The sequence below is a fragment of the Vespa velutina genome, chromosome 1 (assembly GCF_912470025.1).
Source record: "Vespa velutina chromosome 1, iVesVel2.1, whole genome shotgun sequence".
In the NCBI taxonomy this organism is placed as follows: Eukaryota; Metazoa; Arthropoda; class Insecta; order Hymenoptera; family Vespidae; genus Vespa; species Vespa velutina.
Window position 1 is genome coordinate 18,302,406 of NC_062188.1, and position 14,329 is coordinate 18,316,734.

At 26.2% G+C, this 14,329-nt stretch overlaps 4 protein-coding genes across 8 annotated transcripts; 3 read left to right on the forward strand and 1 right to left on the reverse strand.

The window, feature by feature from the left end:
• The first annotated feature begins 272 nt into the window (after window positions 1-272).
• Window positions 273-6,326, forward strand: LOC124954586. 3 transcript variants are annotated; one of them, XM_047507747.1, is made up of 16 exons: window positions 274-562; window positions 633-687; window positions 829-1,100; window positions 1,226-1,408; window positions 1,514-1,634; window positions 1,717-1,883; window positions 2,030-3,193; window positions 3,287-3,500; window positions 3,587-3,748; window positions 3,818-3,932; window positions 4,064-4,251; window positions 4,324-4,552; window positions 4,626-4,792; window positions 4,866-5,106; window positions 5,230-5,372; window positions 6,188-6,325. In XM_047507747.1, exons 1-16 carry the CDS (start codon window positions 522-524, stop codon window positions 6,263-6,265), a joined length of 3,540 nt encoding a protein of 1,179 aa, XP_047363703.1. In that variant the 5' UTR covers window positions 274-521; the 3' UTR covers window positions 6,266-6,325. The 3 variants fall into 3 exon arrangements, with proteins under 3 accessions (XP_047363712.1, XP_047363703.1, XP_047363694.1); XM_047507738.1 differs by lacking the exon at window positions 6,188-6,325 and adding an exon at window positions 5,525-5,817; XM_047507756.1 differs by lacking the exon at window positions 5,230-5,372 and having other exon boundaries at window positions 273-562; window positions 6,188-6,326.
• Window positions 6,222-7,605, forward strand: LOC124954666 (oxysterol-binding protein-related protein 11). The gene is made up of 2 exons (XM_047507922.1): window positions 6,222-6,453; window positions 6,544-7,605. Exons 1-2 carry the CDS (start codon window positions 6,222-6,224, stop codon window positions 6,894-6,896), a joined length of 585 nt encoding a protein of 194 aa, XP_047363878.1. The 3' UTR covers window positions 6,897-7,605.
• A 202-nt stretch (window positions 7,606-7,807) lies between these two features.
• Window positions 7,808-12,032, forward strand: LOC124954628. Of its 2 annotated transcripts, XM_047507850.1 has the most exons (5): window positions 7,808-8,182; window positions 8,555-8,774; window positions 9,232-10,089; window positions 10,189-10,461; window positions 11,137-12,032. In XM_047507850.1, exons 1-4 carry the CDS (start codon window positions 7,950-7,952, stop codon window positions 10,426-10,428), a joined length of 1,551 nt encoding a protein of 516 aa, XP_047363806.1. In that variant the 5' UTR covers window positions 7,808-7,949; the 3' UTR covers window positions 10,429-10,461; window positions 11,137-12,032. The 2 variants fall into 2 exon arrangements, with proteins under 2 accessions (XP_047363806.1, XP_047363816.1); XM_047507860.1 differs by lacking the exon at window positions 11,137-12,032 and having other exon boundaries at window positions 10,193-10,225.
• LOC124954635 (cellular tumor antigen p53) lies at window positions 10,457-13,540 on the reverse strand. Of its 2 annotated transcripts, none has more exons than XM_047507873.1 (3): window positions 13,357-13,540; window positions 12,618-12,837; window positions 10,457-11,641 (listed from the first exon to the last, which is right to left on the reverse strand). In XM_047507873.1, the coding sequence occupies exons 1-3, from the start codon at window positions 13,440-13,442 to the stop codon at window positions 10,913-10,915; spliced, it is 1,035 nt and encodes a 344-aa protein (XP_047363829.1). In that variant the 5' UTR covers window positions 13,443-13,540; the 3' UTR covers window positions 10,457-10,912. The 2 variants fall into 2 exon arrangements, with proteins under 2 accessions (XP_047363829.1, XP_047363840.1); XM_047507884.1 differs by lacking the exon at window positions 13,357-13,540 and adding an exon at window positions 13,194-13,321.
• Window positions 13,541-14,329: the final 789 nt, after the last annotated feature.

A 14,329-nucleotide genomic window follows, 5' to 3' on the forward strand; every position in this document is an offset into this window, starting at 1 on the left:
AATTGTGATGCGATATAAAGATCATTATTAATAACTTTATACACATATATATATATATATATATATTGCATTAACTATCAATTATTTATAGCTTATAATAAAATATATTTTCTTCTTTTACAATTAGTCAATAAAATATTTACATCATTATTGGTTAGCAAGTGACTTGTCAGGCAGTTTACATATATTCGCACGATAAAAGTAGTTATAATCGATATGGACATATCGATTGTCATAAGTATCGTATTATTAGGTAATATTTCGATTATCGAAAGTAGCCTGGACTTACCCATTTTATTTGAAGTTACCGGCCAGCATTGTTCTTCGCGCTCAGTTCACATTATTTCTACGAATTCTTTTGTCTAGTTTTTACTAGTGTGAAACTTATAAGAATTTGTAATACTTAAGCACGTGCTTCGCCTAAAATATATTTTATAATTTTACTTAATAAAGAATTAAATTTTCTTTTTTAAAAAAACTATAATCTGTATAATCTGTGATTGCATTACAGAGTGAAAAATATGGCTTATTTTCAATCAAATGAAAAAACAGTAAATTCCACGTAAGAAATATTATAACATAATATTATTATATATTAAGAATTATTTTATTTAACATTGTGAATTTTACAGCAAAGCGAAAGAGTATAGGCTCTATGTGGCTAATATACCTGTGGAACTAAACAAGGTTTTTTATTTTAATATATTTTTTTAATATTAATATTTTTTTATACTAAGAACGTTTTACTTTATATATAAATATATATATATATATATATATATATATATGTATATATTTATGTTTATATTTGTAATTATTATTTTTAAGGGTGGCGTTTTGCAAATTTTTAAGCATTATGGAACAGTAAGTGGGCTTTTCTATCTTCCAAATACAACATGGGCTTTTGTTACGTATGGAACGTATCGTGAAGCTGAATGTGCTATTAGAAATCTTCATGATAAACCGCCATTACGTCTACAAATATCATTTGGTAAAAAAATGATAATGGAAGAAATAAACCAGGAGAAAATATATATTAAAGAATCTCCAGAAATTTATGAAGATATAACGCAAGATTATCAATATGATGAGAAAGCATAGTAAGTTACTATAATAGTGATATTTTTTATATATTATAGGTATCATGAATATAATATATGAATATATATATGTATATATATATATATATATATATATATATATATATATATGTATTTATATATAGCATAGATATTGTAGAAAAAGGAAACCACAATAATGCACTTTATAAACGCAACTTTCTACCTAAAATATCTACTGATATGTATCATGCAAATGATGGTTTGTTATATCCAGTACCTACTGATCATTATATATATGATCCATATGAGAATGCAGAGACTGATTATAAAAATACATTATGGGCAAGGTTGGTTTATGTTTCCTTTGATTAATGCTAAATGATTAAATTTGTCTAATATTATATATTTAGATATCTATTGAATATAAGATTATTTAAGTTATTTTATTATAGAGGCAAAATAACAGTAACAAACGATGGAAAAAGACATGTTTCCTATGGACGTGGTTATACCTCATATGAAATACCTGACACTGAAATATTGATTAAAAAAAATTATGATAAACGTGTTAATGTAATAATAATTATTTTTTATTATCATTTAATATAATATCACAATTTTATTTAATGATTATATATTTTTTCATTTATTATAGGGTTTATATGAACATGGACAAGATGCTTTGAAGCAAAAGTTAGGAACATGTGTATGTTGTAACAGAATAACGCCCGTGAGATGTAGTAAATGTTATGCCTTCTATTGTAGCAAAGAATGTCAAATAACAGATTGGCCACGTCATAAAATTGAATGTCAACAAATACCGTTAGTATAATACATAAATAAATATAAAAATATTTTGTTTTATTTCAGTTATCAAAGTTATTAAGAAAATATATATATATATTTTTTTTTTCACTTCAATCATATCAATCTTATCAATCTTATCAAAGTTTCTTTTTTTTTTACAGTACACTGATAGAGGATGTAAAATCTTTATCAACGTCAAGCAGCGAAGAACAAATTAACGTAACGAACTTGGCACAAGCTCATAAAACATTACGTCGTCCAAAACAATCAATAGAAGTTTTGTTAAATAAAAATGTAGAAATTGGAAATAACAAATGTATAGAAGTTAATAATACTGAATCTTCCGAGAAACAAAATGTTGAAAATAATTTTCAAGTTAAGAATATAAATAAAAATGATAAGATAGAACATAAAGAATACAAATTGGATACAACTGAAAAAGAAGTTGCAAATAAATGTACAAACAAAAATAATTTTGATGTTACGAAAATTGATAAAGATATAGTATTTCAAAAAGACACATTTTTATCAAAAGCAAGATTCACACAAGTTAAAATCATAGGATTTTCAGGAAGAAGAGAATTTTGGGTACACAAAGTGGACCAAGACATGATCTTTCAAGGAATGATGCTTGATTTGCAAAATATAGTTAAGAAAATGCCTAAAACAGATCCGATTATTGGTAATATATACGGTTACAAATTTGAAAATCTGTGGTATAGAACAAAGATAATATCTCTCAATCCCATTAAGATTTTTTACATTGATCATGGCATTACTGAAACGGTTGAAATAAATGATTTTCGTGAAATCGACGATTTAAAGACCATGATACCATTTACAAGAAAAATTCGTTTAAATAAAAATACAAAAAAAAAATATGAAAATTTTAAAATAAATCACGTAATATATGTAAAGGTTATTGGTTATGAAGAAAATGTGATTATAGTAGATGTAAAAAATGAAAATGGAAATAGTAACAATCCAAATGGATCTTTCAAGTTCGAGTCACAATCAAATATTAAAAGTTGTACAACAGTAACTAAGGATAGTACTTCTAAGATTACTTCCAATCTTTCTTCAGACGAAGAAAGAAACAAAAACGAGGATAAAAAAAATAAAAATAAAACAGTACCACATACGTTACCAAACGTGATTGACCTTTTATCAGTAAATTTATCTGGATTTTTGAAAGTTAATGTAGTACTCCAAAACAAAACATATGGGATTACCCTTCGACCAAGCGATTTGAATTGTGATTTCAAACGAATTGTAACAGAATTACCTGAAAAATGTGCTTCTGTAAAATTAAATCATGAATACAAGTTAGTTTTCTAACTGAAAATATTGCTGATAAAAACTGTTTATACTTTTTACATATACTTATCAGCATGCTTCTTTATTTTATAACTTTACAGACCAAATATTGGAGAGTTAATATGTTGTCAAGAAGAGAATGGTGAATGGTATAGAGGTTATGCAGTAACTCTCCATCCAATAAAACAATTTGCAATATTGGATAAGACAAAAGTAATACCTGTTAAGAAAATTGTACCGTATCCTGCCGAATTTCTTAATATATGCATATTTGGTGTTGTCTGTGAAATAACTACAGATAATTTTAAATTATCAGTAAGTATACATTCTCATAAATCATATTATTGATTATATTAAAATATTTTACTGATTAATTTTTATATTTATTATATGAATTATAGACAAATAATCATTATGAATTTAAAGTAATAAATTGTAAAGGTGAAGTTAGCATTGAAATTCAAATAGACGACAAAAATAAAGCAACAGGTATTTTAAGACGATGGGAACCAAAACCTGAACAAAGTGGCATTCAGTTATCTAAATTGAAAAATGGGTCTGAGGTTTGTAATTTGGTAAAAAGAAAATCATAATATTATAAACAATATGTTAGAATAATTATTATCTTGTAGGTTTGCATTACTTTTTATCACAGTCATTATTTAATGTATGTTCGCTCTCTGGAAACAGAAGATTCAGAGAAATTTAATAAACTCATGCAAAGGCTTGCAAAATGTGCTCAATCTGGTATATTTTTAAAATATTTAAATTTTTAAAATAGATTTTTTTTTTTTTTTTTTTTTTTTTTTTTTTTTTTTTTTTTTTTTTTTTTTTTTTACAATTTATATTTTTGTAATTTTAACATTTGTTTCCTCAAGCTGAATATCTCAAAGAGCCTCCGGTATTAGGGGAGATGATAATGGCACAATACATTGATTATAATTTTTATCGTGCAATTGTTACAAAGATACAGGGGAAAGAAGTAAATATTTCTTATATAGATTTTGGAAATACTGAAAAAATATCATGGAAGAAATTACGAATATTACCTGATGATTTGAAAATGGTAAAGACATAATTTTTATTTATATATGCAATTGTTATAATAACTAATAAATATTTTTTTGTTTTCGCATAGCATCAATCATGTGCTGCAAAAATTTGTTTAAAAGATGTACCAACTGATATTGTTATGACCAAAGAAGTGACGGATTATCTTCTTGATCTAACAGGTAGAGAAGTACCTTTAAAATGTAATTTTGAATCCTTTAAAGATGGTGTATATTTAACTATGGCAAATGGAGAAAGTATTAATGATAAAATAAAAAAATTACTTGTACCAAGTTGGGAAAAAGAAAATCATGAAGGTAAATCTTTCTTCTATATTATTATTAAACGCATACTTTTAAAAAAGTCATATAAGAATAATCTATGTTGTAGATAATAGAGTTTATCTGATAAACGATATGAATATAGTTCCTTTGGGAGATGTTGGTCAAACCGTTAATGTTTTGGTCTTGTCGACTATTAAAGAAGGTGTTGACTATTTCATGTGTCCTTTGGATATTGAAGTGATAACACATGTTCACGAAATTTTGCCCTCATTGGTAAATCTTTAATTATATTTATTTCTAATTATATTTTTGATAATATTGTGTATTTACTGATATCATGTTGCAGATAAATAAATACTGTGAAAAAACGGATTATTATATTCCTCGAAAGAATGAGTTATGTTTAGGTTTGTACAATGATAATTGGTATCGCGCAGTATGTTTATCTCCAACGGGACCGACAGGTAAATCTATTGTATTTTATATCGATTATGGAAACTGCGAGGAAGTTCCACACAAAGATATTAGACCAATGATTCAAGATTTTTTAATACCATCTGCTCTTGCTAGCATGTGCACTATTGTTAGTAAGTATTACATATATACGTGAAAATGTATTCGAGTATATTTTTAATTAGAAAAAATGTTCACGTTTCAATATCATTTTTTTTTTTTTTTTCTTTTTTTTTTTTATTTATTTATTTGTACAGATTTGGCTCCAAAAGACGAAAATGGATCTTATTCTTCTGAAGTATTAAAAAGAATTTCGGAATTAATTAATCCCAATGAAATTTGTCTAGCTAAAATCATTGATTTTGATAGCGAAGGAAATTATAGGATTGAACTTCCAGATGTTCGTGATAAATTAATTAAGGAAAACCTAATACCTCTCTCTTAAAAATATATCATTATTTTACGTTTATATTATTATTTACACATATAATGATTACATTTTAATATATGTGACAACATTTTGATTCCTTAATTAAAATATTTTTGATTTAGTTATTCAAGAAAGAAAAAAAAAAAAATAACGAAAAAGGAAACAAGAAGAATAATTCCATCTTGCTGATAAAATATCTTCCAGTCAAGATAGTGCAATATAAAAAATGTTTATAGTTACCTTTTAATTTTATTTGTCAAATATATTTAAGGAACTAAATCGTCTTTGATAGGCGAAAAATTAGCTTTTCTTTAAACTTTATTTAAAAAAAAAAAATCATTCAAGCTTCAATTTCTTTTCATTTTAATCATTCTTATTCGTACTTTCATTTAAAGAAATATATATTTTTGAAAAGTAATTTTAAACAAAAAATTTGTGATATATATATATATATATATACATACATATGTATCTATAAAAAATAAAAATTTTTATTAATAATATATATTTCAAATTACATATATAAAAATATAATTAATAATATATACAATATATGTAGACGATCTAATGATAAATACGTTATCATTGTCTATCGAAGGTCATCAAAAATCTTGATGTTTTAGTTAGATAAAAATAGTATTGAAACAAAACACTAGAGGTCTCTAGTTGACTATTTTATCCTTATCTGGTACAAAGTACAATTACAATTTAGTAATCCTAACCTTTCTTAATGTGTTATTTCAGATGACACTAGATCTTAATTGTGTATTGTTTCATTAAAATAGGAAAAAAAAAGGCTTCCGATACAGGACAAATACGATGAATGTTCAAATAAGGTACCCTTACGAGGGTTTATTACATAAATACACAAACGCGATGAAAGGATGGCAATATCGTTGGTTTATCCTTAGTCCTGAAACCGGTGAATTACATTATTTTCTTAGTGAATCCGAAAAAAACCAACGACCACGTTGTTCCATATATTTAGCCGGAGCAGTTATAGCACCTAGCGATGAAGACTCTAATACTTTTACTGTTAATTCTGCAACAGGTAAATCATTAATTGAAATTGTCTCTTTGAAGAATATCAATATTGTCAAATATAATTTTAATCAATTTGATTGTTCTACAACTAATGTAGGAGATATGATCAAATTAAGAGCTACCGATGCTAGAGCTCGACAGGAATGGGTGGACAAATTGCGAGCAGTTACAGAAATGTATACAAGAGCAATAGCTAGTAGTCATCCTCCATTACCACCTAGAGAACATTCCACGAATACCAGTAGAAATCCTGTTGCCAAATTAGAAGTCCTCGATGCCTTTGCTAATTGCCAGGAGCAATTAAGAAAAGTGGAAAAACATAATGTTGCACTTGCACAATCAATTGAAAATTCAAATATGAACTTAGATCCAGATTTATTAGTTCTTAAAGCTATGGCTCATACAACGTTACATACGTTAAATCAATGCCTTAATATATTATACCAATGAAAGAATATTCTATGAGAGCATCTATAGAAACATTGATACACAAATTTATTCAATATTTCTTTTGTTAAATGAAAGTATTCAAGCATATCTAATTACATTTCATTTTGTTTCCATTTATATTTCCATTTTATACTATTTCATTTAATAAGTTTATCTACTTATCGATAGTGTAATCAAAGGAACAAGTTCTTCCGAACAAATAAAAATCGATGCGGTTTCACGTTAAAAGTCATCCTTTTCACGTTAAATATCGTTTACATTGTTAAAAAACAAAAAAACATTTCTAAATTTATTTCTTTCTTTTTATGAATTTAATAATAATACCTTTACATTCTTTGTGCTCTGTCCAAATATCGAAGCAATATAAGATAGATTTAAATATTTGATCTAACACCACAAGTATATACATTATGACGTATTATAAAGAGATAAAAAAAAAACCAAAAAAAGAAAAATGTTACCTTCTGAATATATAAATAAACAGCTGGTTATACAGGCACATTTATGAAAACATAACCGAATTTTAAATAACTTAGAATTAATATTATGATTTAAAAAAACAATAAATGATCCAGCGTAATGTGTACGGAACGCATTCGATCAAATTTAAACGATCTTCATGATAAAAGAAGGAACATATCGTTATAGAATGAAAAAGAATTAAAACAAAAAAAAAAAAAAACGACAAAAATAGATCCGATGATCATACGAATATTTGAGTAGAAAAATATCCATATGGATCATCGAATACAATCGTAGAATGTTAGAATCAATATCAAGGACAAGGAATTAGGTGAAGGTAAACCAGCGAGAGTAAAACTCTCATCTCACTCGGAACTTTATTATAGTAATCTCCAACATAGTATAAAAGAAACATCGATAATATTGATTGCAAAGAAACTAAAATCTTTTTCCTACGAAATCAAATTGATTATAAGAAAAAGAAAAAGAAGCAATCATTATAATTAACTTTTCATAAGTAAAATGATGATGTATCCTGCCATGGTAAAGAAAAATTTGTGAAACCATGCGTGAAAATTGTAAAAATTAAAAATGTCTCATACGTACGATACGGAATTACTCGCTGAAGCAGCTGGTGTGAAAATTGTTAAGACGTCTGTTACATCGACCAATAAAATTATCTTACAATTTGACGATACAAGCGAATTATCTACGAGGAACGATAAATCTTCATGTGGATTTCATTTGACTAAATCGAAATGGGATCCATATCCTTGGGTAGGATCCGTCGAACATGAAAGTATTGCCGATCGAGCAGGATTAAGGTATATTTTTAAAAAGGTTCACAATCACTCAAATATACTATTTTTATTTAATATAAATTAATAAAAACAATATTACTTTAATAGAAAAGGTTTTTTTTTTTTTTTTTTTTTTTTTTTTTTTTTTTTTTTTTTTTTTTTTTTTTTTTTTTTTTTTTTTTTTTTTTTTTTTTAACAATCTAATATGTACGTCAAATGATTTCTATACAGGATCTATATGATTCAATCGATCATCATAATAAATTATAAAAATCTGATCGTATGTATCATTATCTGTAATTATACCATTATAGAATGAAGTGATCGATAAGTGATCTATGATGCGCTTATCCTTAATTAACTTTTAACAAAATAATATACCGTATCTTTTCATAGACCAGGCGATTGTTTACTCGATGTCGACGGTACGAATGTATTGGGTTTAAAAATGAAGGATGTTGGAGCTTTGATAAATAATAGAGAAAATAGAAAAAACGTGAACCTTCGTATTTGGAGATACGAATCGAATTCTTTAGAAGACGAAGAAACTGGTATAGCTTTGAGAGGACCACTTCCAGAAGTAGCTACAAAACTTGCTAACGCGTTATCAGGAACGGTTGGTTTTATAATTTTATCATTTTATATTTTATATTTTATATTTATCGTTTAATTGATATTAATCATATATATTCGATGTTATTAATTAATTTATTAATATATGTATATGTTCATATACAATAGATCCATACAAATAAATCAGTGATTGTAAAAAATGGTCTAAGTAAGAAATTTCACATAGGCATTGTTTTTCACACGCTATTCTTAATATTTTTAAATTACCTTAAAGATTTATTTTTCTCAGGAATAAATATATTTACTTTGTTCTTTTTTCATTACAAAAAAAAATCCTTTTTAAATAAATCAAAAGCCAAAGATCAAAATACCTCAAAAAAAGAAGAAAAAAAAAACGACTTAGACCACTTTCATTATCATCGGGTTTAACAAAAATTTTCATTGCCAATTTATTTTTTTTTATTTGAATTTTTTCTATTATTTATTTTTATATATTTTAGATACGATGTTTAGAATGTCCAGTTTGTTTAGAGAACGCAATACCACCAGTTTCACAATGCGTACATGGTCATATACTTTGTGTCGATTGTAGACCAAAAGCAACAAGATGTCCTGTTTGTAGAGTACGACTTGGTCAAGGTCGTTGTCTCATCGCCGAGAAAATTCAAAAAGTAATTCGTGATATTTTTCGTACGAATCATGAAATTGAGAACGATAATAAAACGACAAACAGGAATTTAATAGAACGTTTATTCGGTAATCGTTACAAGCCGAACTTAACGAAAACAAATCCGAAGAATATCAATGTCCCTCCAAAGTCACGACGATCGTTATTAAATAAATTGTTTCTTGGTGGTTTAGAAAAGGCTGCTTCTACAGAAAATCTAACAACAGTTTCAAAAGAACATTGTGAAGGAATATCAATATTTAGATCTAAGAAAGCCTATTGTGATATTAATTTAGAGAAACTGAATTTAAACGATCGACCAAAATCAGCAAGTACCGGTGAACTTTCAATAGAAAAATTAAATCGTCAAATGAATATCAATCATTATAAATCTAATCTAGAATCTATTAATATAACTCGATCGATGACACTAAACGTACCATTAAATGAATCAACTTTGAATGGATCGACCGATTCAATTTATAATATATATTTAAGTTGTCCATTTTTTGAAAAGAATAAATGTGAAAGAATTCTAACGTTAAACACATTATTCGAACATTTACACATAAATCACAATGGTTCTTTAATACATTATAATGGTGGAAGAATTAAACTACCTATTCCACTTCCTTTTGAAGCAAACACCATTCATTTATTACATTATGCAGACGATATTTATTTATTTCAGGTACGTTATTATATATTTTGATGGTCGAGTATTTGTTTATATGTTATTTGTATTATAGACATGTATGATTATATATATATATATAATAAAAATGTGTAGATAGATAACGATTCATTATGGATGACGAGTATATTGGGAAAAAATAAAAGTTTCGAATGGATTTTATATGGATGGGGAAATAATGGAACAGAAATAAGATGTCGTAGATTTATAGCGAACCTTGAACATCCTATGATACTTTCACCTGAAAATGTTGCGCTATTACCAAAAGCCCTTGGAATACATACGATCGACATCCATATTGGTGATTTTGAAATAATAAACAAATCGGAAATATGATATAAAAATGAATGGGAATAAATTTAAAAAAAGGTAACAATATTTTATTATTGATTAATAATAAGTTTCGTTTACATGCATATTTTCATGTATATAAAAGTATGAAGAGAGAAGGAAAAACGTTAAAAATATCGTATCAATATTTATATCTATCATTTTAACAAATATTTTAGATTAAAAAAAATGAAAGACATTAGGTGTATTGATTAAGTATATATCGATTTTTATCTAAATGGAATATTAAATGTTGTTACTTAGAAATTCTTACATAAAAATTTTATTACAAGACGTTTAGAATATCTTATGATCGTAACAATGATTAAAATTATAACAACTTATTCATGGTTCTTTTTTTTTGTTTTCCTCTTTCTTTTCTTTCTTTTTTTTAATATTTTCTTTTTTCTTTTTTTCTTTTTTTTTCTTTTTTATTAAAATCTGTGGAATGTTCAATTAATAATAACAAATGTATATTCTAATTAAAAAGTTACGGCATTTTATGTAATATGTCATCCATGTAAGGTTTAAAAAATTCGAATTGTCCTGTTCGCGATGCTTGGCCGGCCATAACATCATACGCATATTTCATAACCGCTAAATAATTTTCTTTGCCAACAATATTTAATTGAACATTATAAACATGCGTATCGTATGACGGTAACATAACTTTTTTATTTTGAGAAGCTGAAAGTTTTCTTTTTTTTGCATTAGGTAAAGTATTCATAACTTCAGCTTCCTCTTTTTCTTTATCTCTCTTTGGACAACTACAGACTCTAACCAATAATCTACGGCGCCCAATAACCTTGTACATATGATCTTCTAACGTAAATACAAGCTCTGTAGGTCTACGATTCATGCCCGATGTACAACTATTTTTACAAAAGAATTTAAAATACATTTGTACATATTGCGAACCGACTTGTGGCGTACGCAACGGTGTAACTATAGATAAATGTTCGTTATTTTCTTCGTACATACTTAATGGATCTGTACAACGAACAACGTGCTTAATTATCCTGGGATCTATGTCTTGATTGCTACGATTTGATTGTGCCATATGATTATGGCATCTTTGTACTGGATCATTTCTGTATTGATCCAAACTAAATACCATGGATGTGCGCAAATATAAGCCATCCAAAGGTGGATCCCATTTGAATCGTAAAGGCAGTGTTTGTTCCATATTGATAAATACTTTTTGAAGATTTTGAGAGTACTGTACAAAAAAAAAAAAAAAAGAGAAAATCATGTATAAGTACAGATTTTAAAATATTTGACGCAATTATCATATTCAGATGTGTTATGTATTTTTTACATTCTAGAAATTATACTGCCTTTAAATTATAATAATTGCATTTATCTATCCTATCTTTGCTACACACATCTTTTACATAAACAATCTCTTATGCCCACAAAAGCTTAAAACAGACACATATGCTCTATAATTCTATAGCTTCCAAACAAAATATCTTACTTTTGTCTTCTTCTCAGTGCTTTGTAAGTTTTGTAATTGTATATCGAAGATACTGTCTGTGCAATAGTCAGACTATTCCATTTGAGCATTATGTAAGCTGCAATAAAGACTTGAAAAAAAAATCATCATTATTCAACACCGGGAAGAGGCAGAATTAATCTGCAATGAGGAATATATTATATTAATAAAAAAAAAAAAAAATGAGAATATTCAAAAGGCAAAAAATTGGATTAAAAAGGAAACATAAAATTTTTAGTCAAATTTTATAATGGCAAATATATTAGAACTGCAATGGCGTAAGAGCACAAGTACTCAAATTTATTTCTTTTAATAAACTGTAGAATGAATTCTATTGCAAACCAATAAAAAATGATGATTGTGTATTAAACTAAAACTAGGAAAAAAAAAAAAAACAGAATATTATAACTCGGAATGAAATTGAAATTTTTGGAATAATCAAACTTTTGTGTGCTATTATAGAACAAAATTTCTATTAAATAATCAATAATGAAATAAATCAATGGGCAAAAAAAAATATCAATAATTTCTAATTATATTGGCAATATAAATTCAAACAAAATATTTTAAGCGTCCTAAAAATAATGTTGACATAACACGTACATTATTAACATTTTTAATATATTCTATTATATATAATAAATAAATAAATAATTAAAAAAAAAAAAAAAAAAAAGAATAATTAAATGAAAACACTCACCACCCAATGTTTTGGTGCATTCTGATTTGGTAAAAGTAGTTGAAAATTCAGATGTCCAGGAAATTCTTCCTTTGTAGGGATGGCTTCAGGTCTTGGATAAAACTGTTCTTGATCTTGCTCTTCTAATGGATTTTCTTGATTTGAATAATTGCGTACATTATATTTTTCTTCTGGCATATCTTCCATTATTTCTTTTGTTAATAAAGGTAGATTGTTATCCCTGTATAAAAGAAAACATACAAACATATATATATTTATGGCCATTTTAAAAATTTAATACAAAAACAACAATTAAAAGATACAAACATAAAAGATAAACTATTATTTGTGTCAATGTTTCATTCTTCTATTTTTCTTTTCATTATTTCTTTTTCTTTTTTTTTTTTATTTTTTTTTTTTTATCATATGTCACATAGAGATATTATTAGTAAATAATATTTATATATTTACATATTATAAAAATATAAAAAATAATATATTACGTGTATATATTTGTATATACATATTAAACCATATACAAAATGGAAGACAAAGAGTACTAGAATATCAAAAAATTGTATCATACATAAACTATACCTGTTAATTGTTGCTGTTCGTAAAGAAAATAATATATTTTAAATATATAATTTTATATTAAATATAAAAAATACTTTCACACATTAATATTAAATATTTCATGAAACATTGTTTACTTCGGCACACGCGTGTATCAAGTGATTCTATTATAGAAATTTCTTACATGATTTCCTTGCGCAACTGATCATATACATCATCTTCGAATAGAACTGATTCTTGCCAATCAGAAAATTCATTGGAATTTGACATTTTAATAAAAAATTACACCGTCGCACTCTTTTCAAGCCGGTCGACGTCAAAATTAAACTATACTCCGAACTAGAAAGACGCCATATGTAATCATACGAAAAACCTTTGTCTCTGGGATACCCAACAATAAGAGATCGTTTCCGATATATCAGAAAAATGATTGGTACGATTTAAGAAATCTACCTATTCAATAAGTATCCATTCTGATACACTTACACGTGATTGGTGCAACCAATTTAAATGTCACCAATCAACTAATTGTAAATTCGCGCTGCAACGCAGTAGGCGTGGTTAAGTAACTTTAGCGGCAAAATTGACAAATCTAAAATGCCGTAGAAGAATAAGTTTAATATTAGATCGATGCTGATTGGTTATAATTTAGTTTTTTAATGATCAAAACTGCAACGTCATAACCAATAAACAGGTTCTTGTAACTCATCATACTATTGCTATTTGGGAATGAAATTTGAAAAATAATTCAAATTAACTTTGAATTAAAAATGAAATTAATTTGTAATTTTATGAATGATATCAATATTTCTTTTAAATAATTATTGTAAAACAATTTAAAGTGAACGTGACACAAATTAATTTTATATTTTGAAGATATTCTTGAACGAAAAAAAAATGTCTATTGCTTCGTGCCAATTGCGGCAAAATGTTTTTAACTTTGAATATGGATTTACATCAATATTATGATTGGTTTGTTAAAAAATTAAAATTTTATTAACGATATTAAAATATACAAGATGACGTCTGCCAAGATATAACATTTTGCTATTTATTGCTATACATCAAATTTATTAATTTTTGTAAGACCCAAGAAAAATGTTACGTTACAGAATCATTACAAACATTATGATGATCTTACAATTGTATTTGAATTA

Excerpts from the sequence above, each read along its gene's own strand:
- LOC124954586 (XM_047507738.1), top strand. The coding sequence starts at position 522 with ATGGCTTATTTTCAATCAAATGAAAAAACAGTAAATTCCAC. Across the intron at positions 4,793-4,865 it reads ACGAAATTTTGCCCTCATTG|ATAAATAAATACTGTGAAAA; the intron begins GTAAATCTTTAA and ends ATCATGTTGCAG. Across the intron at positions 5,107-5,229 it reads TAGCATGTGCACTATTGTTA|ATTTGGCTCCAAAAGACGAA; the intron begins GTAAGTATTACA and ends TTATTTGTACAG.
- LOC124954666 (XM_047507922.1), top strand. The coding sequence starts at position 6,222 with ATGAATGTTCAAATAAGGTACCCTTACGAGGGTTTATTACATAAATAC. Across the intron at positions 6,454-6,543 it reads TACTGTTAATTCTGCAACAG|GAGATATGATCAAATTAAGA; the intron begins GTAAATCATTAA and ends CAACTAATGTAG.
- LOC124954628 (XM_047507850.1), top strand. The coding sequence starts at position 7,950 with ATGTCTCATACGTACGATACGGAATTACTCGCTGAAGCAGCTGGTGTG. Across the intron at positions 8,183-8,554 it reads GCCGATCGAGCAGGATTAAG|ACCAGGCGATTGTTTACTCG; the intron begins GTATATTTTTAA and ends ATCTTTTCATAG. Across the intron at positions 8,775-9,231 it reads CTAACGCGTTATCAGGAACG|ATACGATGTTTAGAATGTCC; the intron begins GTTGGTTTTATA and ends TATATATTTTAG.
- LOC124954635 (XM_047507873.1), bottom strand. The coding sequence starts at position 13,442 with ATGTCAAATTCCAATGAATTTTCTGATTGGCAAGAATCAGTTCTATTC. Across the intron at positions 12,838-13,356 it reads CAGTTGCGCAAGGAAATCAT|GGATAACAATCTACCTTTAT; the intron begins GTAAGAAATTTC and ends TCTTTTATACAG. Across the intron at positions 11,642-12,617 it reads ATGCACCAAAACATTGGGTG|TACTCTCAAAATCTTCAAAA; the intron begins GTGAGTGTTTTC and ends TTTTTTGTACAG.